The sequence below is a fragment of the Pecten maximus genome, chromosome 6 (assembly GCF_902652985.1).
Source record: "Pecten maximus chromosome 6, xPecMax1.1, whole genome shotgun sequence".
Taxonomy (NCBI): domain Eukaryota; kingdom Metazoa; phylum Mollusca; class Bivalvia; order Pectinida; family Pectinidae; genus Pecten; species Pecten maximus.
This window is the reverse complement of record NC_047020.1, coordinates 2,292,907-2,319,632: the sequence shown is the minus strand read 5'-3', so window position 1 is coordinate 2,319,632 and position 26,726 is coordinate 2,292,907. Positions and strand designations below refer to the sequence as shown.

At 34.9% G+C, this 26,726-nt stretch overlaps 2 protein-coding genes across 3 annotated transcripts in view; one reads left to right on the top strand and one right to left on the bottom strand.

Moving 5' to 3' along the window:
• The window catches only part of LOC117328711 (transmembrane protein 144-like), a 108,037-nt gene that overhangs the window by 52,841 nt on the left and 28,470 nt on the right, over nucleotides 1-26,726 (bottom strand). The window lies entirely within an intron of this gene.
• LOC117328712 (torsin-1A-like) lies at nucleotides 1,189-26,010 on the top strand. Of its 2 annotated transcripts, XM_033886208.1 has the most exons (6): nucleotides 1,189-1,460; nucleotides 9,807-9,981; nucleotides 11,335-11,600; nucleotides 12,151-12,326; nucleotides 15,257-15,384; nucleotides 25,507-26,010. In XM_033886208.1, exons 2-6 carry the CDS (start codon nucleotides 9,813-9,815, stop codon nucleotides 25,794-25,796), a joined length of 1,029 nt encoding a protein of 342 aa, XP_033742099.1. In that variant the 5' UTR covers nucleotides 1,189-1,460; nucleotides 9,807-9,812; the 3' UTR covers nucleotides 25,797-26,010. The 2 variants fall into 2 exon arrangements, with proteins under 2 accessions (XP_033742099.1, XP_033742098.1); XM_033886207.1 differs by lacking the exon at nucleotides 1,189-1,460 and having other exon boundaries at nucleotides 9,755-9,981.

The window sequence follows — 26,726 nt, the reverse complement described above, 5'->3', positions numbered from 1 at the left end:
CAACCAACCCTCTGTCGCGACCACGATCGGCTAGGCACGGTGCAGATATGGCCATTATCAATCTGTTTCAAACCATTGTATGCAGTTTCAGCTTCATCTCGGCTCTTTCATCGAGTGGGGGGGGGGGGGGGGGGGGGGGGAGTTCATTATCTCAAATTCAAATCTCGAAGATATCTTATACAATTTCCTTTATAAGATATCTTAAATAATATATCTCATATAATATATAAGATATCGCATATAATATATAAGATATCGCATATAATATATAAGATATCTTATTTAATTTTCTTTATAAGATATCTTATATCTTTTATGAGATATCTTATATCTCATTTAATGTACAGGATATCTCATAAACTATATGAGATATCTTATATCTTATATAATTTGGTTAAATCCTGGATCAACGTTGCTCCTTGCATAAATGACAACTTGGCTTGCCATACCTTATGCTTACTGTATTTGCCCATGTCCTGTCCATCTGGCTTACTTGACACCTATCAGTTCAATCTTATAGCGGTCTATCTTTCTCACGACAATTCCCCAGTATGGTAGAGGGTACGCACAAACCAGCATCCCACTCTACGAATTATGTTTGGTTAAAGGATGTTATCTGTCCTCTGGCAACTTTCTCTCGGTTTTGACCGACATCTGTCCTTCAAGTTTCCTGGACGATAGCCATCCTTCTTCCAGGTCTCGATTCTCTGGTAAAAGTTTATGTAGCGGTTTGGGTGTTTTACTTGATATGGTTGCTAGCCCAAAGCACGACCTCCTGGACCTGGAGGGCCGGTGGTTTTCTGAAGGGGTGACTCTTAGCCACGGATTCCACCCTTTCCTAAACCCGGCTTTTTGTGTGACAGAGTATGAGAGGCAGTGCTAATTACTGCTTACGTGTATAAAACTGGGGTTTTTCCGCGATTTGTCATACCTGAAACTTCTGTGCACATATAAAACCTGTTACCTGTATGAACCTGTACATGCACAGTCGTTGAGCCTTTTAGTGTATACTATACGACCTGATATTGATTAATCACTGGTGTAGTTCCAGGTACGATCAATCTTTACGTATTCAATACCGAAAGTAAAACTAGAGCCAAATATTTCTTTCAGCAAAGTCGTAATCAGGCAGTCCTCAGTAAACACGGGTAGGACGTTATCAGGCAGTCCTCAGTAAACACGGGTAGGACGTTATCAGGCAGTCCTCAGTAAACACGGGTAGGACGTTATCAGGCAGTCCTCAGTAAACACGGGTAGGACGTTATCAGGCAGTCCTCAGTAAACACGGGTAGGACGTTATCAGGCAGTCCTCAGTAAACACGGGTAGGACGTTATCAGGCAGTCCTCAGTAAACACGGGTAGGACGTTATCAGGCAGTCCTCAGTAAACACGAGTAGGACGTTATCAGGCGATCCTACAACTACAGAAATTACTATTGATAAACTATCAAGTATACGCAAGTAAGTTTGTCGGTCCTACGTAAACATTTACAGGTAAGTTAGCAGTCCGTTTGATGCAAATAAACACACATAAGGCTTCAGTCCAGTCGGTCCTAAGTTAACAAACAGATAAGACATTATTACGCCGGAATTTTGGAATGTCGTATTTATAATAATCAAAGAACTATCTCGTTTACTTCTCTTATAGCAGCCACAATCGCTTTTATGTAAAGTTTCTTCTTCAATGCTGTCCTAATTGTAATGGGTAAGTCATTAGTTGGTCTTAAGTAAACAATCACAGGTAAGTCATCAGCATGTGTCAAGATGGCGGCACCTTGATAACACCGGTCGAGTCCCGCTCCGATATTTTCGAGAAGAAACTATGTTTCCGGGACATATAGTTAACCTAAAATGAGCAGACTGGCAAGGGATGTGTGGTGAAACAGGACTGAACCAACAGTAATTGTCCTCCTTGCCGGAATGCCGTGGGCATTCAGGAAGTCTCGGGTGTCTTCGAGCTTCCGGTGAGAGCGCGCGAGTCAAGCCAGTCTTGAGATCAACGCCAACCTGTGAACACTGTGTTTGAAGTTCCACCTATTGTGATATATATTGTATTGCTGTTTGTGCTGCGCCCGCGCTGCTTGGTAAGCATACTATGTGATATGTCAGTGACCATTATTGTATATGTATGTTATATGTGGTGACGCTACACGTGGTTTCACTATAGATGTGATCGTCTGAAACGGTATTGTACCATTTTACGATTTGGTGCACTTGTTTGTTGAATTCTGGAGCCTTTTATTCCGTAACTATCGATCTACTATATTGACTATATGATATATATACACAACTTGTACAATTGATATGAACTCTATGAACCGAGTCCTTGTGTGAACCGGTTATATCGCTGAAGATTCGTCACGCACTATTGATTTACCTGTATACATGCACGCGTACATGCCCGTGACAACACAATGTCTGTGACTCCGACATCAGCGATACTTCACCAAACTAGAGGGACTTTGTTTGGTGAAGTTAAAAGTGACGAATCAGTAACACAGTTGAATAAAATTATTGAACTTGTCCAAAACATTGATATTCGCCTCCAACGCCTTGAGCCCATTGAGAACAAACTCAATACAGTACAGAGCTCGTTAGACTCACTAACACTGAAAGTGCATTCCCTTGAAAACGAAATAACGAGTCTGAAAGAAAAAAATGTTGAAATGGAAGTGAGCTGTAGAACAATAAGTGACATGTTTGATGAAATGAAAAGCACAACAGAAAAACAAACTAAACAAATAAAAACAATTCAACGCACGATATCAACACCTTCACAAACAGACACTAAAGTGAACGAGTTAGAACAATCCGTTAAAGAACTAAAGGCTGAAAAAGAAGACATGAAAACCAGTGTTACAGAGCTTAAGTGGCGCTCAATGAAAAACAATCTAGTGTTTAGTGGTCTACGAGAGGATAATGGTGAGGACACTGAATCCAAACTTCGGGATTTCCTCAGTATTGAACTCGGAATCAACGGGGTGGAACTAGGTAATGTCCATAGGTTCGGAAAGTTTGTGCGCGGGAAGAACAGACAAATAGTTGCGAGGTTCTTGTTTAATCAAGATAGGTTCAATGTTCTAAGAAACGCAAAAAAACTCAAAGGAACCACATTTTACATAAATGAACAGTTCCCATCTGAAATCGAAGATAAGAGGAAATTGTTGTATCCCAAACTCAAAGACCTGCGACGCAATGGTTGACGAGCCAAATTAGTTCGGGATAAATTGATCGTAGACGGACGTCTATATACGGGTGACATCGGTACCACTACGGGAGAGGGACAGGCGAGAAGTGTTCCGAGTGAAGGAGTTCGGAATGATCGCGCGGCTAGCAACGATTGAGCGCGTAACAACAGACCACCTGTAGGTAGGCCTAATGGTCAATCCGTTAGCGACAGTGACACTCTGCGTCCATCGCCCAATAACAATATGAATAGGCTACAACACAGAACTTCAAGGAACCACAAACGACTAAAGGCTATCCACACGGTGTCATCCTGTTTCTCCCAAAACTGAAAAATACAAGTCCTGGTTCTCCCAAAAACTTATGTAAACAATATAGGAGGAGTGTTGTTTTAACAGTTAAGTTGACTGCTACTTGTACAGGTAAATCAACGTTCCTGTTACCTGTACACGTAAATTAAGGTGTGTATTACTGAATGTATCAGTTGACAAATAAAGAAAAATAATAGATTTATCCATATATTCATAGATGGTTTGAATTTAAAAATAAAACGTGCAATTTGATAAGAAATAGATAAATAAAAATAAAACATTATGTATAAAGTTTATGATAAACTTATAGAAGTGATTATAATTGGCTTCTTTTAGATTTATCCATATATCCATAGATGGTTTGAATTTAAAAATAAAACGTGCAATTTAATAAGATGATATATTAATTAAGTACATATAACAGTCTACCACCGAAACATTTATCATTCTCAGTATGGCTAACTATCAAGTACACGTCCTGCAAACTTTAAAATTCGGTCATCAACACAACCACTCACCCAAACATTTCCAGGGGGGTGTTCAGAAGACAATGATGGTGTAGGAAGGAACTCAAACCCATACCCGCCATATACGACAAAGAAGTATCTAAACTACAGACACAGGACTGGGCAGCTGACAGACCACTACTTGAGCAGATTCCCACCTACGCAACCTGTAAGGCATCCCTTTACCACTCCAGAAGCAAACTACTACCAAAGCCACCGACATCCTTGGCAGACATCATTTTGGAAGATGAATGGACTCGAACCAATAACGGTGACCAATTCCTCCTCTTTGATGACAACACAGACAACCGACGCATTATGATCAACAACCAGGAAGAATGGCACAGCAAACTTAAGAAGAGGATCCCACACGCACATCCAAACATGTACATCTTCATCCGTGTACTCGAAGAAATCCAGGCTACAAACGACATCACCTGACTTCAGCTTGCTGCCAGAGGACTGCCAATGCTCAACTATAGCGACCGAGCAACATATTTATTACATATGGAGTGAAATAAAACATACTATATATGTAGTTACATATTGTTCTGTTAACAATATACATGTATCATTCTTAATATAAATTCATCTTTTGTAATACAGTACAAATATTATACAGAGAAGGTAAACTATTGGTTTATTTATGATATAAATAGTGCTTATTTGTAATGTACATGTATGTATGAATGCATATGTGGTGTTTATTTTATTGTATTTTGAAGATAATATAGTGCTTATTAGTTATCCATTGTACAATTATCATATCATCAGTAAAAAGTACATATATGTGTGTAATATATATGCATTGTTTTTAACTTTTTTTAAAGTGTAGAATATGTTTGAAATATATGTTCATATATATATGATTATGTCAATAAAATTTAATACATAATTTCACATATAAAAATATAACATTAAATTGACATTTTTGTAGTTCTATCACCTATCTACCTGTATTTACCTGTATTTACCTAGATTTTGCAAATAAATGAATGAGAGAGATAATGACCTTATGTGTTTACTTAATAATAAGACCCATGTGTAAACAAATCCTGTTTCTCCCAAAAATGTTTTTACCTGGATTTTCAGTTTTGGGAGAAACAGGATTAAACCATCCACACAGAGTGACACCACCGGCAAAACGCGTGCGCACATCTGGTCGATCCAACTACTCGGCCGACGCTAGCCAGGACCGATCCGACGAGGAAACTTTTGATAAAATAGTATAGGGACACGCGGGGGGAGAATCATCAAAATGTCTGCAAGATACTACATTCAAAATAACAAGTATTAATGTAAATGGTCTCAGTAGCAAACTTAAATGCCCAGAATTTATAGAATTTATTACAAAACATGATATGATCTGTATCACAGAGTCTAAGACTGATAGTGCAGACTTGGTAGATATTGAAGGCTACACTTCATTTTGTAAACATAGAAAGTCATTATCAACCATCAAATCTGGTGGTATTGTTGTATATATCAAGGATGAATATGTAAAATATGTATCTCAAATAAGAACAGACAATGATAATGTACTATGGGTTAAAATGAATAATTCTATTTTCAACAACGATGGCAATGTATTGTTTGGTGTAACATATATACCTCCTGCCAATTCCAATTATTCTACACTTGATTGTTTTGAAGAAATCGAAAACTAATTACTAAACTCCAGGGATGATGTTAAATGTATTTGTCTTTTGGGCGGCTTTAATAGTAGAACAGCAAACGCTCCTGATTTTATAGATGATATAGATGATGATCTTGATGACTAGGATGTAAATGAATTTGAAGAAATACATGTACCAAAGACAAGATTTTCCCATGATCAAGTACGAAATAATTATGGCGGGCGTTTATTAGACATGTGTAAACACTGTAATATCTTTATTTTAAATGGTAGAATGGGCGAAGACCGAGATGTCGGTAAACTTACATGTAAGAATGCAAGTGTTGTAGATTATTGTATAGGGAATTTTGAACTGTTTAAATTAGTAGATGATTTTTCTATTAATGAATTTTCTTCTCTTTTGTCAGATGTACACTTTCCAATGCACCTAAATCTACTTAAAAGATGTAATATTACAAACGATTGTGATAATGAAGTTTCCGAAGATGATTGTTTTACTCCAAAACCAAAAAAATGGAATGATATTGAAAAGGATAAGTTTGTGCAGTCAGTATCTGAAAGATACTCGTATATAGAGAATATTGTAAATAACATGTGCAATAATGAAATTGAAAATGTAACTTTTATCAATGAAACTGTAAATACTTTGAGTGAAATTTTCGTCGATGCCGCTAAACATGCTTTTGGTACTACCCAACCTATGACCAAACATTCCAATTTCAAAAAGCCATGGTTCACCAAAGATTGTAAATCAGCAAGACAGAATTACAGACAAGCCAAAAGATTATATAAAAGATGTGGTGACCAAATATTTAAAGAAGATTTATACGATAAGGAACGCAAATATCGTAAAACGCTGAAGTCAGCAGTTACTGCACATAGAATTCAGATTAAAACGAAATTAAACAATTTAAGATCTAGAAACCCAAAAGAATATTGGAAAATATTAAACAAGGGTAGTCCTAGTAAGAAAAAAACATGTAAGGCAGATATCGAGGATCTCTACAATTATTTTAGTAAATATTTTAACCGTAATGTTGAGGGAACTTATAATCATATATTTTCCAGTGAACAGCTCCAAGAGTTATCGAACCTGGGAGCCAATACTTGTTTAAATATACCTATATCTTCATCAGAAATATCAAAATGTATTTTTAGATTAAAAAACAATAAGGCTTTTGGTGAAGATCTAGTATGTAATGAATATATAAAATCTACTGCAGATATCATGCTACCATTATACGTCAAAATCTTTAATTATATATTCGACACTGGTAATATCCCAGATGTGTGGTTGATGGGCAATATTATACCAGTTTTTAAAAATAAAGGAGATATCCATGATGCTAATAATTACAGACCAATTACACTGGTAAGCTGTCTGGGTAAGTTATTTACAACCATTATCAATGAACGACTCACCAATTATGCAGATAGCACTGAACTTATACTAGAAAACCAAGCGGGATTTGAAAACATCATTCCACAACTGATCATATTTTTTCACTCTATTCTTTAATTGAACTATCAAAACAATTCAAAAGTAAAATGTACTGTGCATTTATAGATTTTGAGAACGCATTCGACAGTGTCTGGAGATTAGGACTGTGGAACAAATTGATTACAAGTAATATAGGAGGGAAATGTTTTAAAGTCATAATTAATGTGTACAATGGAATTAAGACGAAAGTAATTAAAGGCGGTTATGTCTCTAATATTTTTAATTGTAATTCAGGTGTAAGACAAGGGGAAAATTTGTCCCCATTTTTGTTTTCAATCTTTTTAAATGATCTAGAACATTTCTTAATATCACATGACTGTAGAGGTTTATCTAATTTGGCGGGAAAACTAGAGACAGAGCTACAAGTGTATCTCAAGTTGTATGTAATGTTGTATGCCGATGATACCATTCTACTTGCAGAGTCAGTCGAAGATTTACAAGCACAACTTAACGAATTTCACACCTACTCAAAATTGTGGCATCTTAAAGTTAACATTGATAAGACTAAGATAATGGTTTTTGGGAGAGGAACGGTGTCACGAAATATACAGTTCACCTATAATGGCAATAATCTAGAAATTGTGAAAATTTTTAAATATCTCGGGGTATGTTTTACTAGAAATGGTTTTACACATTTGAATATCAAACAATTATAAGAAAAAGGCCTTGGGGCCATGTATGGTGCTATTTCAAAATGCAGAAATCATAATCTGTCCATCGATTGTAAAATGGATATTTTTGATAAAGCAATCAAACCGATCATACTATATGGCTGTGAGGTTTGGGGGTTTTGTGACACCAAACTCTTAGAACGTCTACATATGAAATTCTGTAAACATATCCTTCAAACTTTATGATATATGGAGAATTGGGAAGGTTTCCATTAAATATAAATATAAAAGTTCGTATGAATGGATTTTGGGCCAAAATGATGGTTTCAACTCCTAATAAATTGAGCAACAAATTTTTCCAAATTTTAAGACATTATAATGCTCAATGGTCTAACTATATTAAAAATATTTTTGAAGAATGTAATTTATTAGATGTTTTTGAAAACCATGAATTTACTAGTATACGCTGCTTAAAAAATACTGTTTTTCATACCCTAAGAAATTTGTTCATATGTAATTGGAAAAATGATGTTTTCAATTCTCCGAAAGGGACCAATTACAAAATTTATAAACATGATTTAAGTTTAGAAAAATATCTACTTGACCTCCCTCCTAAGCTAGCTAATTCCTATTGTAAATTTCGAACTTGTAACATTAAATTACCAGTCGAATACGGAAGATGGAATAACATCCCAAGAGAAAATAGAATCTGTAGTCTGTGTAACCTGAATGAAATAGGAGATGAATTCCATTATCTATTTAATTGTAGCGATCATCAAATAGCATTAAACAAAAAAATATATATATCTAGATACTATTATGAAAGACCAAATACATTCAAATTTAATACACTTTTTAATTTTGTAGTAGACGATGAATTGAAATCACTTGTGAAATTAATTAAAGAAATAAGTATACGACTCAACAATATTTAAGATAATCTCTTGCTTAACAAATGTATCGATGTATTATATCATATGTCCTGTACAAATTTTGCATGTATATAATTCTCTACACTTTATATGTTTATGAGAATAAAATATTGTCATTGTTGGTCCTAAATAAACAATCACAGGTAAGTCATCAGTTGGTATTAAGTAAACAATTTCCGGTAAGTCATTAATTGGTCTTAAGTAAACATTCACAGGAAAGTCATCAGTGATAAATTAAATCATCAACCGTGTAAAGTACATAAGCATAGGTCATCTGTGATAAAAATAGGTAGGTCTTAAGTCGGTTGTTATTAAATAAACACATATGAGACATTATTAGGCAGTCCTGGAGATATTAATACAAACTATGTGTGGATTTACCAATCAATTTGTTCTTTTTCAAGAGATGAAATAAAAAGTCTGGTTAAAAGAAAGTAGATTTAAAGAAAAACTAAGTAAATTGATTCTAAAGTGATTTTTGTACCAAGCAGTGCTCCTCCATTCTTTAAAATTATTTAATGTTCTTTGTAATTATCACAAATTTATATTGTATAGAATATAGTAAGATTGTATAACTGTACGCCATGTATCATTATTATTATGTATATGTGACCTCTTGTTACACACTCTAGTGTGTCAGAGTGATATCAATAAAACCTTGAAAACCTTGAAACAATATCAATGACAACAGGCGAATTATATGTAAACGAAACACAAATGAGGCAACAGTCAGAATTAAGAAATAATCTTCAGGTAAACAAACATGGTTACGCTATCGTGGCTGACGTTATCGATTAGTTTGAATTACAATTTCCTTCCATTTGGTAACTTTACTCCCTCTTTAAATAGCTATGTTCTTTCCTTAGCGGTACTTTTTACAGGAATCGCCTCCAATTTAGTTATCACAATAACATTATCCAATCCTTTACAAACACCATTCTTACGATGTAAAGGGCATTTACAAAAAAAAAACCTATGTAAACGTCTATGTAATTAATGTTATTACATTACACCGTAATCGCCAGTGTTACGATATATAGACTTGTAGAATCCGGCATCTCCAACACAACAACCTACGTAAAAACTTTGTAAGTAGTGTTTATTAAGTTGTTTTGCCATTGTAGTATTCCATGACCAGACAAAGAAGTGTGGTCCTTATTTGGGCGCTGTTTTTGGCATTGATAAAAAATGGAACTTGCTGGGACGGTTTCTCTTCCATTTCATCCTTTTTTGAACCTGTCACGTGTAGGTTTGATGGGGAATGTTGTACAGATAACTACATTAAACTAGATGAGCGAGGTAAGATGTCGACAATACAAAACTAACAACAAAACATCACAATTTGTTTCAATGTTTATTTCTTTTCAAGATCATATTGTATTTTATTTCAAACAATTACATGTGGAAACTTTTTTTTCATTCGTGTCAATTTCAGGTCAATGTTTTGACATTTTTAATTTATCTTTTTCTTTTAAATTTGACCTGAATTAACACTAAGACATTTTGAACGTAGGACCGGATGCACTGACTAACATGCAGATGGGCATGATAAGAAAATCCATTCACAATTAGTGTGGACATGTTTTAACCCCGAGTACCACAAAATGTGTAATCATTATACAATCCTTTATAACGTAAATTACGGCTGTATAACATCATACTGTATCCTATAATTGACTGAAATTTCAAAAATGTACAGGTGGTATATAACAGATGGTATATTACAGGTGGTATATTACAGGTGGTATATAACAGGTGGTATATTACAGATGGTATAAACAGGTGGTATATTACAGGTGGTATATAACAGATGGTATATAACAGGTAGTATATTACAGGTGATATATAACAGGTGGTATATAACAGATGGTATATTACAGGTGGTATATTACAGGTGGAATATAACAGGTGGTATATTACAGGTGGTATATAACAGGTGGTATATTACAGATGGTATAAACAGGTGGTATATTACAGGTGGTATATTACAGGTGGTATATAACAGATGGTATATTACAGGTGGTATATAACAGGTGATATATAACAGGTGATATATAACAGGTGGTATATAACAGGTGGTATATAACAGGTAGTATATAACAGGTAGTATATAACAGGTGGTATATAACAGGTAGTATATTACAGGTAGTATATTACAGGTGGTATATTACAGGTGATATATAACAGGTGGTATATAACAGGTGATATATAACAGGTGATATATAACAGGTGATATATAACAGGTGGTATATAACAGGTGATATATAACAGGTGATATATAACAGGTGGTATATTACAGGTGATATATAACAGGTGATATATTACAGGTTGTATATTACAGGTGGTATATTACAGGTGGTATATTACAGATGGTATATTACAGGTGGTATATTACAGGTAGTATATAACAGGTGATATATAACAGGTAGTATATAACAGGTGGTATATTACAGGTGGTATATAACAGGTGGTATATTACAGGTGGTATATTACAGGTGGTATATAGTAACTGTACTGCTCATGCACTGAACAAAGTCAATCTAGTCATTCTTTAAAATAATATATTATTATTTGAATTAAAAATTAAATTAATATCATAATATTACTATAATATTATTATTATATATTAACTGAATATTATTGTTTTTGCAGCCCTGAAGAAATCTCTAGAAACGCGTCTGTACGGTCAACACTTGGCTCAGGCCGCAATACTAAATCACGTTCATGCCCATGCGAGACCTGTGCATCAAACAAAAGCTTTGTCCCTCTCCTTCTATGGCGGAACAGGGACTGGTAAAAACCTTGTTAGCAGTATCATTGCTGAGAGTATATACAGGAAGGGAATGGACAGTAAATATGTCCATCTCATAGCAGCAACAAACGAGTTCCTTCATCCGGGGAAGGTGCACGAATATAAGGTAAAACATTATACGAGCGTTAATTGTATAGAAACGTACGCGAACTAATGAAAATCAGAGATATTTCAAATGATTACACTGCTCTAAATCAAAAACGTCCTTTGTATTATTAAAACATTATCAACAATAAAGATATAATTATGATTCAAATTGTTTCTGCCGATCAGTCTGTATAGATTCAATATTCAATATAATCGTTTTCTCTGTATGATTGTGTGAAACATTCTAGAAAGCATATTTTATGTTCAAGGGCCAACAACATTATATCAGTTGTTAATCAGCGACGTTAGCACAGTAAGATAAATTATCAGGTCAGTACATTACTACATGTAATCAATGTCATAACATACAGTCATACAAATTTGTAATTACACAATGGGTAGGGAAAACTTAGTAATACAGGTGAGTTACGATCTTGTGAGCGTCATGGATTCAAGTTTATTTATTGTCTATATTGACTACTATATGTCAGGGTGCACACCAATTCTGTACGCAGGGACGTGTTTGTATATACATAAATTAATTGTGCATTCTTTCAATTTTACGTCAGGTTAATTTAAAGAAAAAAATAGAGACAAGTGTATCTAAGTGTGAGCGTTCGATGTTCATTTTTGACGAGGTAGACAAAATGCCTGCCGGTATCCTGGACATCGTGAAGCCATACCTCGACTTTTACAAAAACTTAAACGGCGTGAACTACAGGAAAAGCACATTTCTTTTCCTTAGGTAAGTCCGGATTGGCTATAGTATATAGTATACATGTGTTTGTTTTATGTATAGTAGATACAGCGTTTATACTATAAATAATTTTAGTTTCTCTGCATCAAAGGTTATTTCTTTATCAACAAAATTAAAATAAAACAAAACCGCGGGACGAAACAATATAAGCACCTCTCATGCCAAAAGGAAATGCATTGTTGTTTCAAATGAATTGTTTTTAGGTTACAAAATTTGAAGAAAATTTGGTTGAACTCTGAGGTGAAGATCTACAGACACACATGCAAGGGCAGTACCTTTTACAAAAATAGTCCAACCACAATGTCTTTCAGGGAAACACAAATTTGTATCACGATTAAAAAGCAGACCGAATTCCAAAGAGATCGGCTGATAGTTTTAAGAAATTCTCCGGACAAAAAAAAAGAACAAAGGGGAATAACTTATGTAAAGAAAAGGAATAAAAGATCGAATCAAAGCGTCATTCAGGGAAGCACTACTATACTATGATGAATGATGATGATAAAGCGTATCACATGTCACAGTTGATTCACTACTCCCGAATTTGTTCTAAGTATTTATAGTCACAGTTGATTCACTACTCCAGAGTCTGTTCTAAGTATCGGGAGTTTACATATCACAGTTGATTCACTACTCCAGAGTCTGTTTTAAGTATCGGGAGTTTACATGTCACAGTTGATTCACTACTCCAAAGTCTGTTCTAAGTATGAGGAGTTTACATGTCACAGTTGATTCACTACTCCAGAGTCTGTTCTAAGTATTGGGAGTTTACATGTGACAGTTGATTCACTACTCCAGAGTCTGTTCTAAGTATGAGGAGTTTACATGTCACAGTTGATTCACTACTCCAGAGTCTGTTCGAAGTATGAGGAGTTTACATGTCACAGTTGATTCACTACTCCAAAGTCTGCTCTAAGTATCGGGAGTTTACATGTCACAGTTGATTCACTACTCCAGAGTCTGTTCGAAGTATCGGGAGTTTACATGTCACAGTTGATTCACTACTCCAGAGTCTGTTCCAAGTATGAGGAGTTTACATGTCACAGTTGATTAACTACTCCAGAGTTTGTTCTAAGTATGAGGAGTTTACATGTCACAGTTGATTCACTACTCCAGAGTCTGTTCCAAGTATGAGGAGTTTACATGTCACAGTTGATTCACTACTCCAGAGTCTGTTCTAAGTATGAGGAGTTTACATATCACAGTTGATTCACTACTCCAGAGTCTGTTCTAAGTATGAGGAGTTTACACGTCACAGTTGATTCACTACTCCAGAGTCTGTTATAAGTATGAGGAGTTTACATGTCACAGTTGATTCACTACTCCAGAGTCTGTTCTAAGTATCGGGAGTTTACATGTCACAGTTGATTCACTACTCCAGAATCTGTTCTAAGTATCGGGAGTTTACATGTCACAGTTGATTCACTACTCCAGAGTTTGTTCTAAGTATGAGGAGTTTACATGTCACAGTTGATTCACTACTCCAGAGTCTGTTCTAAGTATGAAGAGTTTACATGTCACGGTTGATTCACTACTCCAGAGTCTGTTCTAAGTATCGGGAGTTTACAAGTCATAGTTGGTTCACTACTCCAGAGTCTGTTCTAAGTATCGGGAGTTTACATGTCACAGTTGATTCACTACTCCAGGGTCTGTTCTAAGTATCGGGAGTTTACATGTCACAGTTGATTCACTACTCCAGAATCTGTTCTAAGTATCGGGAGTTTACATGTCACAGTTGATTCACTACTCCAGAGTCTGTTCTAAGTATGAGGAGTTTACATGTCACAGTTGATTCACTACTCCAGGGTCTGTTCTAAGTATCGGGAGTTTACATGTCACAGTTGATTCACTACTCCAGAGTCTGTTCTAAGTATGAGGAGTTTACACGTCACAGTTGGTTCACTACTCCAGAGTCTGTTATAAGTATGAGGAGTTTACATATCACAGTTGATTCACTACTCCAGAGTCTGTTCTAAGTATGAGGAGTTTACACGTCACAGTTGGTTCACTACTCCAGAGTCTGTTCTAAGTATCGGGAGTTTACATGTCACAGTTGATTCACTACTCCAGAGTCTGTTCTAAGTATGAGGAGTTTACATATCACAGTTGATTCACTACTCCAGAGTCTGTTCTAAGTATGAGGAGTTTACACGTCACAGTTGGTTCACTACTCCAGAGTCTATTCTAAGTATCGGGAGTTTACATGTCACAGTTGATTCACTACTCCAGAGTCTGTTCTAAGTATGAGGAGTTTACATGTCACAGTTGATTCACTACTCCAGAGTCTGTTCTAAGTATGAGGAGTTTATATGTCACAGTTGATTCACTACTCCAGAGTCTGTTCTAAGTATGAGGAGTTTACATATCACAGTTGATTCACTACCCCAGTGTCTGTTCTAAGTATCGGGAGTTTACATGTCACAGTTGATTCACTACTCCAGAGTCTGTTCTAAGTATGAGGAGTTTACATATCACAGTTGATTCACTACTCCAGTCTGTTCTAAGTATCGGGAGTTTACATGTCACAGTTGATTCACTACTCCAGTGTCTGTTCTAAGTATGAGGAGTTTACATGTCACAGTTGATTCACTACTCCAGAGTCTGTTCTAAGTATGAGGAGTTTATATGTCACAGTTGATTCACTACTCCAGTGTTCTAAGGATTCACAACTCCAATGTTCAAAGTATGAGTTTATATTTTCACAGTTGATTCGCTCACTACTCCAGAGTCTGTTCTAAGTATGAGCTGGTATCATGGTTTTGCATATATGTCTCTGTTATTATCCGATGTTTTGCAGTATTTCTTTCGTTGATACCCTGTTAATTTAATTTCACGTCGAACGTTGATGTTAAAAACACTGCTATAGGCAAGGAATATCCATCAGACATAAATGAAGTGTTATCATCATGCCATTTTTTCAGTAACACGGCGGGTCGTGCCATACAGAAGAAGGTGATAGACCACTGGAGGGAGGGGCTTCAAAGGGAATCACTCCGGCTTGTCGACATGGAACAACTGATTATTACAGAAGCGTTAAACGAAAAGAAAAGTAAGTGTTCAAATGGATTTCAAAGTAAGATGAACACATTACTCAAATAAACGATTGGTTACAAATTTAAGCTTTGTACGAACACATCAATATTTCTAAATCTTTCAGTTGAGCAAGGTGCAACAAACCATATAAGTCAGTAGAGTGAGCAATTTATAAACAAATAACTTTTAACCGAATTACTAAATCACTGATATTTGTTAGACCAGTCTACAATGTCCTTGTCCATATGTCCATGTCTTTGTGTGAAAAAACCTTTTTTGACACAAACGTAAGTTTGAGTCTATGTCAGCGCTTTTGAGGTGTAGCTGACAAAATCTACGATGCCCTCTGGCGGATACTGCCTTGGCCAATCTAACCGTTGCTTTACAGTAACTCCGTAATGCTATGCAGTAAATATTTGTAAATATCGTAAATATTCACGATAAAAAATGACATATAGTAAAGTTCACCTATAAAAAATTACCTTTTGTTTTTTTGACACAAACGTAGACACAAACGCAAGTTTGAGTCTATGTCAGCGCTTTTGAGGGCTCTGGCGGATACTGCTGTTGGCCAATCTAAACGTTGCTTTACAGTAACTCCGTAATGTTATGCAGTAAATATTTGTTAAACTTCACGATAAAAAATGACATACAGTGAAGTTCAGCTATTAAAAAAATCACCTTTTGTTTTGTTGTATTTTAGAAGCTGACAGGACAATGTGGGTTTTTTTTTGGCATTTTCGTTCGCTCTGACACAACTTCCACTGCCACTTCACAATCATATTCTATCGCAAAAAAAAATAGTCCCGTGACTTACGGAGTCAAATGCAACACTGCAGTTTCGTTAGATATATGACAAAACAACAGAACCTCACAAATAGATAGTTTTCAAAGTATTTAATTTAAGTATGTTCAGTCGATGATACGTAAGAATATTTTCCCGCGTTGAATGCATTAGATTTCACGCGGAATGATACAATCGACTTTTCGCTGGCGCCATATTGCTGCTTACCTGTGACCCGGAAGAAAACTCTACTAACATCACGCTGAATTTTCATCATCGACATCTAGCCTATTTGGTTTTTTTCTTTGGTGGCATGTTACTGAATGGGTTATAATATTGATATAAGTTTCGTCGGAATATCGTTGTTATTTTGTACATTGAAAATCACTCATCCAGCATCCGATTTTGTCCGCCATCTTTCAGTAATGTAAACAATTATAAAAGCAAGAGTAGGTGATCAAACCCAACTTTGACTGTCATTTTCTCACTGAAATATTAACTTGCATGTGATTGATGTAGTCTGCAGATGGTTAGATAATATAGATGTTTTTTTATGAAAGAAAAAAAGTTGTCTATTCATCATGACAATATCACAACAACGGCAGTCGAGTACCATAGTCCATACGCATGTTTGCAAATAAAAAGTTAAATAAATTCTCACTGAATAGGGTTTCGAAACGTCAAATGGACTTGTGAATATTAATATTTACTTCGGGTCTATTGATTATATCCTACGTAATGCACATGAAGTTTTTCGTTTACAGAACGCGTACCGCATTAACGTGGCTGTCTGCATGCAGATGTAGACGTCACTGAAAATTTCATCTCTAATTATAGCGACTGATTCTTTTTTTCTAATATTCGTGATGGTTTAAAAAAAATAGAAAATGATCTATCATTATCATTTGAAATATTACATAACAGTCGAAGCATATTATAAATCAAAGTACTGAAAGTACTGTAGGAGGCGTTAGTCAGATGTAAAAGGAGATATTTGAAATAAAGCAAGAATACAAATTAAACTGATATCAACATGACTAAACATTTCCACTTAAGTGTGTCAAACCAACCGGACATAATGGTTTTCACAGTCCTGATGAATGTAATGGTTTAGACTGTTCCGATATACATAATGGTTTTAACCATCTTAAAGTTTCAAACCTACTTCTAAAAGTAGTTAAACATTTCTTATTTCAATCAAACCTTTACTTAAGAAGTCAAACATTTTAAATTTTTTCAAATCAACTTCTACTTAGGTACATGTCATTAACATTCATACTTTAAACCATCTTTTATATTTAAGTAGTTCAAAATTTGCATTTATGTGTTTAAAACAAACTTATATTTTATAGGCCTGGGTATTAGAAATGTCGAAACAATATGATATGCATTTCGATAAGTTATAACAATACACGATATGTATTGAAAATACAGGGAGTGTCTGCTACTTTTTTTGTTGAAAGTGTGCAATGTCTTTCAATATCTTGTAAACAAAATTGTTTATTCCTTTCTATTTTGATCTTAGAATAATATCAAAATTAGATTGACGGCTTTTAAAAGTTATTACACTTTTTTTTCAACAAAGACCTCATTTGTTAAGGACAATTATTTTAAAATTAGATATCAATTCCATCTATTTTAATAGATCCAATGTCAATATTAACAATAAACTGTGATTTGTGATTTGTTGCTTTTTAATTTACCACCAAGATGTAGATAATAGCCTAGTAGCTATAGGTACTGTATATAAATATACAGCGTTTTACATGCAAAATATTGAAGAAAACTTTCATATTTGATATCAATTCAATATGATTGTATAAGTCCCTTGGGGTGGGGAAAGAACCCTGGGCCTATTTTTACATCAGGATTGTGTTCATCTCTTGGTCAATTTGGCTTAATTGACATAAATAACTTCTTCTCTGAAACTAAGCAATCGATATAGCTCATACTTGACTGGTAGCATCATTTTGGGTAGGGATTCAAAATTGTAAAAATGGTGGGGTTGACCCCTGGGGGGGCAGGGTCAAAAGGGGTCAATTGGTTTCTCTGAAACTAAGTTATGGATATAACTCACATTGGTGTGGTAGCAATCCCTATGGGGTTGTACCCAAAGTCAATTTCATTTCATGGATTAATTGCACAATTTGGTATAAAACCTACATTTGCATGGTAGCATGGTTATGGGGTGGGTATTCAAAATTGTACGAATGTTGGGGTTAACCTCCCGGGGGCTGAAGGATGGGACCAAAATAGGTCAATTTCGCTCAATTGACATTTTTAGAATAACAATAAACCAATGTACATGTACCCATATAAAATGCTTATGATATATTGACATAGAAATACCAGCGACAAATTAACTTAAGCATCATTCTTGTTTCATATCTCATAAAACCAGGTGAGCGATACAGGCCCTCTGGGCCTCTTGTTTTATCTGTGAAACCATTCAGATCCCAACTCAATAATCTTGCTGGACACCCCTTTTGAGCCAACAATTGAATTGCAATTTGTGTATAATTTTTAATTTTGGCAAGAAAACATTCTTTAAAGGGCATGTCTGCATCATTTTTAATAATTTGCCCTTGAAACTTCGCACACACCTTCATAAGAGCCGGTTCTTTAAAATGTGAATGAAGGTCATGGTCAGAGAGATAAACTCAATATTTGTAGCCAGTCACACATGTTACATGTATCTGTTTGCCAAATATCCAGCCTTCATGTGTATGTGCAGTTTTGGGTCATTTTTTCATTTTGGTAGGAATTTCTTTTTAAAAGTGCCATATCTGCGTCATTTTGATTATTTGACCTTGATACATTGCACACACCTTTAAAAGGGCCGATTCTTTAAAATGTGACCCAAATTAATAATTTTGAAAGAACTTTGAATTTGTTTCATCATTTGACCCCCGTGACCTTGAATGAAGGTCAAGGTCAAATATAAGTATAACATTTGTAGCCAGCCATACGTTATCGATGCGCCAAACATCAAGCCTTCATGTGTATATAGATAAAAGAGCAGAAACCTTTATTCTGCAATTTTGGATTATTTTTTAATTTTGGCTGGAGAAAATAGCTTTATGATTCTTTTCCAAGTGCCATATCTTTCTGCCTTATTTTTATCTGATGACAATAAAATATGCACATTCTGTTTCAGTGGACTATGTTCTTTCATATGAAATGAAAAAAATAATCAATTTGAGATTTTTATTTTTGACATTCGAACCCATAACAAGTCGTTGGCCTTGACATTCTCTGACAATATGTCATTGAGAAAAGTTTGCCCCAACCACGTGCTAACCAATTTCCAATGAAAATGAAACAAATTATGCTAAAATATGTGTGATGAGTTTCCTATATAAACTATAGTAAAATGTATCCTCTCCCCAGGGAGAATGCGACACATAGGGGGCCATGAAATTAACAATTTTGATAAAACAGCTTAAGAACCTTTTGTACACCATTCTGCGATATCTTGGTCTTAAGAAGAAGACCGACGCATGACGACAGATCAAATTATAATGGTGTATATTATGAGCTGAATGTCAAAGGATTGTAAACTCTGTACAAATTGTATTATATTATCAGGCAGTCAGCCTAAATGTATGTTTCATATCTACCATATTAGAAGTTTGAGGTTTTGTACGATATATATATACTTAATTTTTACACATACATTAAATGAGTTAGCTACTTTCATAAATTAAGATGTTTTTTCTAGAGTTTACTAGGCCGGATGAAATATGATCATGAGCAATCAGTATGGTCAATATGAGATTTGATAAAATGCCTCTCGTAGGTCAACCACTCATGATCACTCAACTTCTTTTTGTAGGAGTCAATATTATATGTACGAGAATTAAACTCTCGCGATGTCTGTTGCACATAAGTACAAAGAAATACATTATCACTTAAGCCGAAAAAATTCACACTTAAGTAGCAATAACACATAATAGTCGAAAACCCAATATATGTTATCAGTGATAAGAAACAGTACTTATAAGCATTTTTGGCAATTTATCCTGAAACAGCTATAGCCTTCCATATTTGACATTCCACAGATTGTTGCTTGTATATATATATAGTTTTAAAGGTCAACATTGGAAAAAACCCTAAATGGTTATACATCAATTCATAATAAATAGAATTATTGACAAACAAGTTTCATTTATTTTCACACTTTCTGGAGACCAATAAGGAGATTGATGATTATTTTAAGGGATATGTTCGCGACATGAAAATCAAACATTTTTAATTAAATTTCAAAAGCAAATATAGATTTATTTTGAAAGTTATGAGGAATATTGATATTTGAGAAAGTCTTATATTATATGGATTTGATATCGATTGCCAATAGATATACATGTATTTATCATTTTACATGAAAACAACAAAAAGTTATATTACATGAAAACAACAAAAAGTTGTACTAATAGGTTAAATGCAATTGGTATACATTTTGTTAATCTCAATTACTTTGTATTGTTTAAATATTCTATGTAATACAAACATTTCACAGCTTGGTGCATACAAATGTATATATATATTACATGAAAACATTTGAAAAGGTTGAATCGTGAGCTGAATAATATATAAATAAGACAAGCTGGTTCAATAATAATTTAGCATTTTCATATATATTACGAGCGCGAGTAGCTACTGCAGTAAACCTTATCACAGAAATCCAAATTCTGTATATTGTCTCTGTCGGGGAAAGTACAGCACAAATGACCACCACGACAGATATGTGCGAGTTTTCTTAGTTTAAAAAAATAAACGATCGAATTCCATCACGCCATCACGTAGGTCTACCGATTCATGGATTTGAAACACAGGGACTTCGATCAGTTATCGCAGTAATCCGAAGGGTTCTGGGGTTGATATCGCCTTAAAGCTGATTAAAGTTTGCATATAGTATATAGCAAGATCGTCAGAAAATTCGGACTATAATCGCAGTAGATATTGTGATTTTGTGGTCTGGCCAGGCTTGAACAACTTATCGTAAACAGTTTCGTCCTAAATAAACAAACACTTATTTCAGTGAGTCAACAAACAGATTTAAACTTTATAAGCAACTTGCCTTTAATTCATGTTGATAGATATTAATTTCTAGCGACAAACATCATTTTGATGCTTCGTGTGAAGCCCGTGTCCACGTGCTTCCATTTTGACAGAGTGCTCGCTCACGTAAACAGACGGAACACGTGATCGCTAAATATCGGACTAAATTTCATAAAATCTCGTGAACAAACTACCAAGTTGTAAACAAAAGAAATGTTGTTAGCCAAAACCTGGAGGGTATTATGAAAATCAGGAATTTGTTTGCGCTTGGTTGTTATGCCATCCTTATTTCTAGTAGTTAAACAAGTGTCCTTCTGTAAGGTAACGTCAGAATCTCGCAGTTATCTCCCTTCAAACAGTATTTTCAATATAGATTTGCAAAAATCGATGCAGGTGTAGATATTTACAAGACATTATTCTTATTGTTTATTCAAAATAATTCCTGAAATGTTCAAAACATTATCAGCATAGTTAATACATTTCTGTGCACATCTACTTTGAATGACGGACTACAATGACGTGCCTCATACTTGGAACTAATTATAAGCGAATCATTACCCCTAGTTACAGAAATTACCACCAGAGGTCTCAAATTCCGGGCTTCCGCCGAAGAGAAATTTATACTGAATATACCTTTTTTCATGTAATAGCACTTTATTTGTAGTCTTGATAGTTTTCATAAATGTATATATAGTTCAACTACATCATATATGTACCGAAAGAAACTACAAAATGAACTGTGAAAGGAAACATAACGAAAATGAAAGTGAGAGATTGTGACGTCACAACTCGTAGGTGATTGTAATATGGCAGGCGTAAACGCCTCCATAAAAAGGAAGGGGTTTACGATGTACATCTAAATAGACCTTTATTATGTTTGGTGGAGTTTTGAACGCTTCAGGTACGGTTAAAGGGCAGTAACTCTTTAGAAAACAATGAAAATGTACTGATTGCTAAATTTAACCAGAGATACTTTAAAGGCAGTGGAAATGTTATATTCCTACATCTGCGGGGTTTTCTGTCTTAAATCATTTCAGCTTCTGAATTAAATTAACCTTTAAACTAATGCACAGTAAAGTATTGATAAATCAATGCAAATAATTTATTATAACTTAGATTTATTATTATTATTTAATCTTTTTTTCTCTACAACACTAGTACATGTACATATAATTTGAGAAGAACAGCAAAAATTACTAAGTTCATTATTCTTCTAAACAACAAAAATTTGTAAAACTTTTTTGTGTTGTGCATATATCCTATTGTGAAATAACTTGGCATGACTAAAGATAATAGTATTGTCTTAATGGCTGTTACATACTATATCATAGGTTGAGTTAAATAATTATTTTCTTCTTATCAATTATGGTCAATGGTGAAAACACATTTTTTTATTTAAATTGTTAAGTCGGTTTAATGTTCAAATTCAGATTAATTTAATTAAAGCAACTATTAATAATGTATATATGTGTTAACTTTTCTGACAAAGTCTTCAAGTAACCTGATTATATTTGACAGAGAATCAAAATAAGTAATTTTGTTGTTAAGAATAGTGGGCTTAGCCATTTACAACTGTTTAGATTCTACTTAATAAGGTTTGATTTTTAACATTTTGGCAAATTTATCTCATCAATATCCAATTTAGTTTTAAAGATAAACAGTACTTCCATTTTTATGAAAATAAAAATTACTTCAGTGTTCTAATAATTTAAACACACGAACAATTGAAAGAAATACATTTGTATGAAAAGCATTCATAATGGACTTTGAAGAATGCTACTACATGTACAGTTCATCCAGTTTGGGCATTCGAACTACATTTTCATCTGACAAATGCTGCAGATTAAAAAAAACCTGATTTTGAAATCGATGATATCAATACATATAGCTACATTCACATCTCACTAACATTAATTAACATGATATATATACCATACATATATATATGTATCATGCAGTTACAGTTATGTATGTGGTACATATACTATTGCGGAGAATATTTGATGCAATGTACATAAGTGAAAAACAAAATTCCACTTCAAATTGATTTGAACTGTACATGTGAATGAATGTGTTTTTGTTGTATAGATTATTTGTAGCTACACAGTATGGAGTGTAAACATATAACGTAGAGTGCTATATGAAAATCATGTTCACTCTAATGAGTGATTAAGAAACTGTCTCAAGTCTGAGCTGATATGAGCATGTAATTCTAAGTTTTGAATATAGTGCTTAGTTTAATGTGCCCGCCGTGATGGTATACCCTGCCCTGTCTACATCAGCATTCTACGCCTCCAGAGTCTGTTTATCAGACCCAGGTGTTTTTAACCCACCATCATCAGATGGTGGGCTATTCAAATCGCCCTGCGTCCGTGGTCCGTCCATCCCTCCATCCGTAAACAATTCTTGTTATCGCTATTTCTCAAAGTACTGAAGGGATCTAAAATTTCATATATAGGTTTCTCTTGGTTTCTAGTTATGCATATTGCATTTTGAGACCAATCGGAAAACAATATGGCCGACAGGCAGCCATCTTAGGTTTTGACAATTGAAGTTTGTTATTGCTATTTCTCAGAAAGCACTGAATTGATCTTTCTCAAATTTCATATGTAGGTTCCTCTTGGTGTTAACATTAGTTATGCATATTGCATTTTGAGACCAATCGGAAATCAAGAAGGCCGACAGGCAGCCATCTTGGATTTTGTCAATTGAAGTTTGTTATCACTATTTCTCAGAAAGTGTTGACGGGATCTTTTTCAAATTTCATAAGTAGGTTCCCCTCGGTGCGTAGTTATGCATATTGCATTTTGAGACTAATCGGAAAACAACATGGCCGACAGGCAGCCATATTGTATTTTGACAATTGAAGTTTGTTATCGCTATTTTACAGAAGGTACTGAAGGGATAGAACAATCTGCCACAAAATATCATTCAAAACCTTGACATAACATCATTCAAACCAGGGCACACACACACGATAAAATCCTAAAACAATCACACAAGTGTTTTTAACCTGAGCTCTCAGCTAAAAGCTGGTAGCTAGATGGGGCGCTACATCAAATGTATAAATATCTTTTCAATGGCTAATGATAATGATAATTTGTGAAGCGCTTATAGGCATGGGATCCTCAAAAGTTTGAAAAGAAAGGCCTCATTAATTTTACAGGTAATCTAGGACCTTCATATTACATCTACAACTACGTATACATTAACCCATTGAAGATGTCAAATAAGATTACCTGAGTACCTATTCTGACAATTAGCTGCCAAGACGAACTTGCAATCAAAAGTAGATATGAATTTCTTTTCTTGCCAATATTTTGTCCTAGTCCTAATCGGGTATTGGTGATGTTCCATACAAAGTTGACCATGTCCCCACTAAACAAAAGCAGTTAAAATAATTTGTTTTCGTTTGTGTCTTCAGTACTTTCAGTACTTTGATTTTTTTTTTTTGCTCATTTTGTCTTTGTTGTTGTTGTACCCCTCCCTCCAAATCTCCAGTCTATTACATTCTTTGTTATTCTACAACGTTTCAATCAAAGATAAAGTCAGTATACTAATAAATCCAACTACCTCATTTAGTTAATCTGATACACTTTGTATATCGTAATATATTTTTATACCACCAGGGAGAATGTAATGTTGATAGTTTGTATGTAATGCTTCCCCATATGTTTATATGTATGTTATCGTACGTCTTGTAAAAAAAATAAGATTAATAAAAAATAAATAAAAAAAAAGATGAACAAATTTCTAAACATTCCACGAGTCGTCTCGGGTTTAGAAACTCGGCGTATTATTCTACTATCGCATCAGTTGAATGGACTAACGAAGGGAATCCCACATCTGGGCGTCCAATGAGAATATTATATATAGTCGCAGGACAAAACGACAAGTAGTTTGGAGTCGCAAAATGATCGGCAACTTCAAAATCCTCGCCCTCCTTGGGCCGAGATCTGCTAATCTTATCCAAATGTCGAAATATTAGGCCTATATCATCGAGTTCAATGGACATCTCGGGCACCAGTTGAAAATGGCATCCAATTAGCCAATATGAAAACATGCCGATTAATAGTCAAAATAAGAAATCAAATTATTTCCTTGAAAGAGGATTTGGAAACAACCGATATGACGGAGGTTTTCGTAAACAAACTGATCTGTAGATGACTGCAGAATCAATTACAGATGTATGATGTTACTGTCCCCAATATGTTACAAACATTTTTACTAATACACACTGTTACTTTCACGCTGATTTTAATGAAAAATGTTATTAAAATACCTATTTTCCAGGCGGATTATGGCATAGCAGCATCCTCCTCCATCACATGGTCTCCGCTCACGTGCCATTTTTACCTTTGGAGCGTAAGCATGTACGCGAGTGTGTAAAAGACAGTCTAGTCGCAAAACGGTATTATCCTCGACGTGATGTTATTGATGAGCGAGACGTGCGAGAAATTACGGCCCAACTATCATACTATCCGGACGAGGAGGAACTGTTTTCTACAACAGGATGTAAGCGAGTTCCAGAGAAAGTGGATTACATCATGGCATACGACAATTATAAGAAGTACAAGCATTGATATACACTGCCACACACTCCAGAAGTAACTCCAGTTCAAGTCTGTTGGTGTTGAATTTGCGGTATACGTGTATAGATCTATCGTGTGCGCGGTGTATCTTATGCATGCTTTGTAAAATTGTTTCATGATTTGCGTCCAAGTAGGTGTACAATAATGACAGCCTAGCTCTTGCTTTCTGTTCCGTTTTAATGCTTACCGTTCATGACCTTGAAACTGGGAAACGTTTGAACAATTTAAACCGCCTCATATAAACATTTGACTGGCCAAATAAAGTCGTCCTAGACCTTTCTGGTATTTAAGTCTTTGAAATGTTTTGGTATTTTTAATTCATTTAAAGAGGTCGATATCGATCAACAATACGGCTATTCCAGCCTGATAGCGTGAATCACTCGTGAATCAGCCTTTCTGGTAGATCGTGGTGGAATATAGTCACGAAGGGAAGAGAGACAATAATGTTTGAGCATACTTTATTTGATGTTATTCAGTCATAAATAATACATTTTATCGAGAAGTAAACATTGAAATACTCGGATAGAAAATACTAAACCTCAATGATGTGGTGTCTCTTATCTCACTGACACCACAAACTGGTAATACTCTCCGATATTGTAAATTTACCACACCGCCAGAGAAGACTTGGCACTATAAAGTAGCCCTGGGCTAAAATGAATTAGATCGTTAGACTGTTGGGTTTGGTTTGGGTTTTTTTTTTTTTTTTTTTTTGTTTAACGTCCTATTAACAGCCAGGGTCATTTAAGGACGTGCCAGGTTTTGGAGGTGGAGGAAAGTCGGAGTACCCGGAGAAAAACCACCGGCCTACGGTCAGTACCTGGCAACTGTTGGGATATAGTGGGCAAACGTTACACAGAACGGAGTTACTCTTCTAGTCGCTACACAATAGGACAACCCGACTTGTGGTGACTAAATGCA

Excerpts from the sequence above, each read along its gene's own strand:
- LOC117328712 (XM_033886208.1), top strand. The coding sequence starts at position 9,813 with ATGACCAGACAAAGAAGTGTGGTCCTTATTTGGGCGCTGTTTTTGGCA. Across the intron at positions 9,982-11,334 it reads CATTAAACTAGATGAGCGAG|CCCTGAAGAAATCTCTAGAA; the intron begins GTAAGATGTCGA and ends TTGTTTTTGCAG. Across the intron at positions 15,385-25,506 it reads AGCGTTAAACGAAAAGAAAA|GCGGATTATGGCATAGCAGC; the intron begins GTAAGTGTTCAA and ends CCTATTTTCCAG.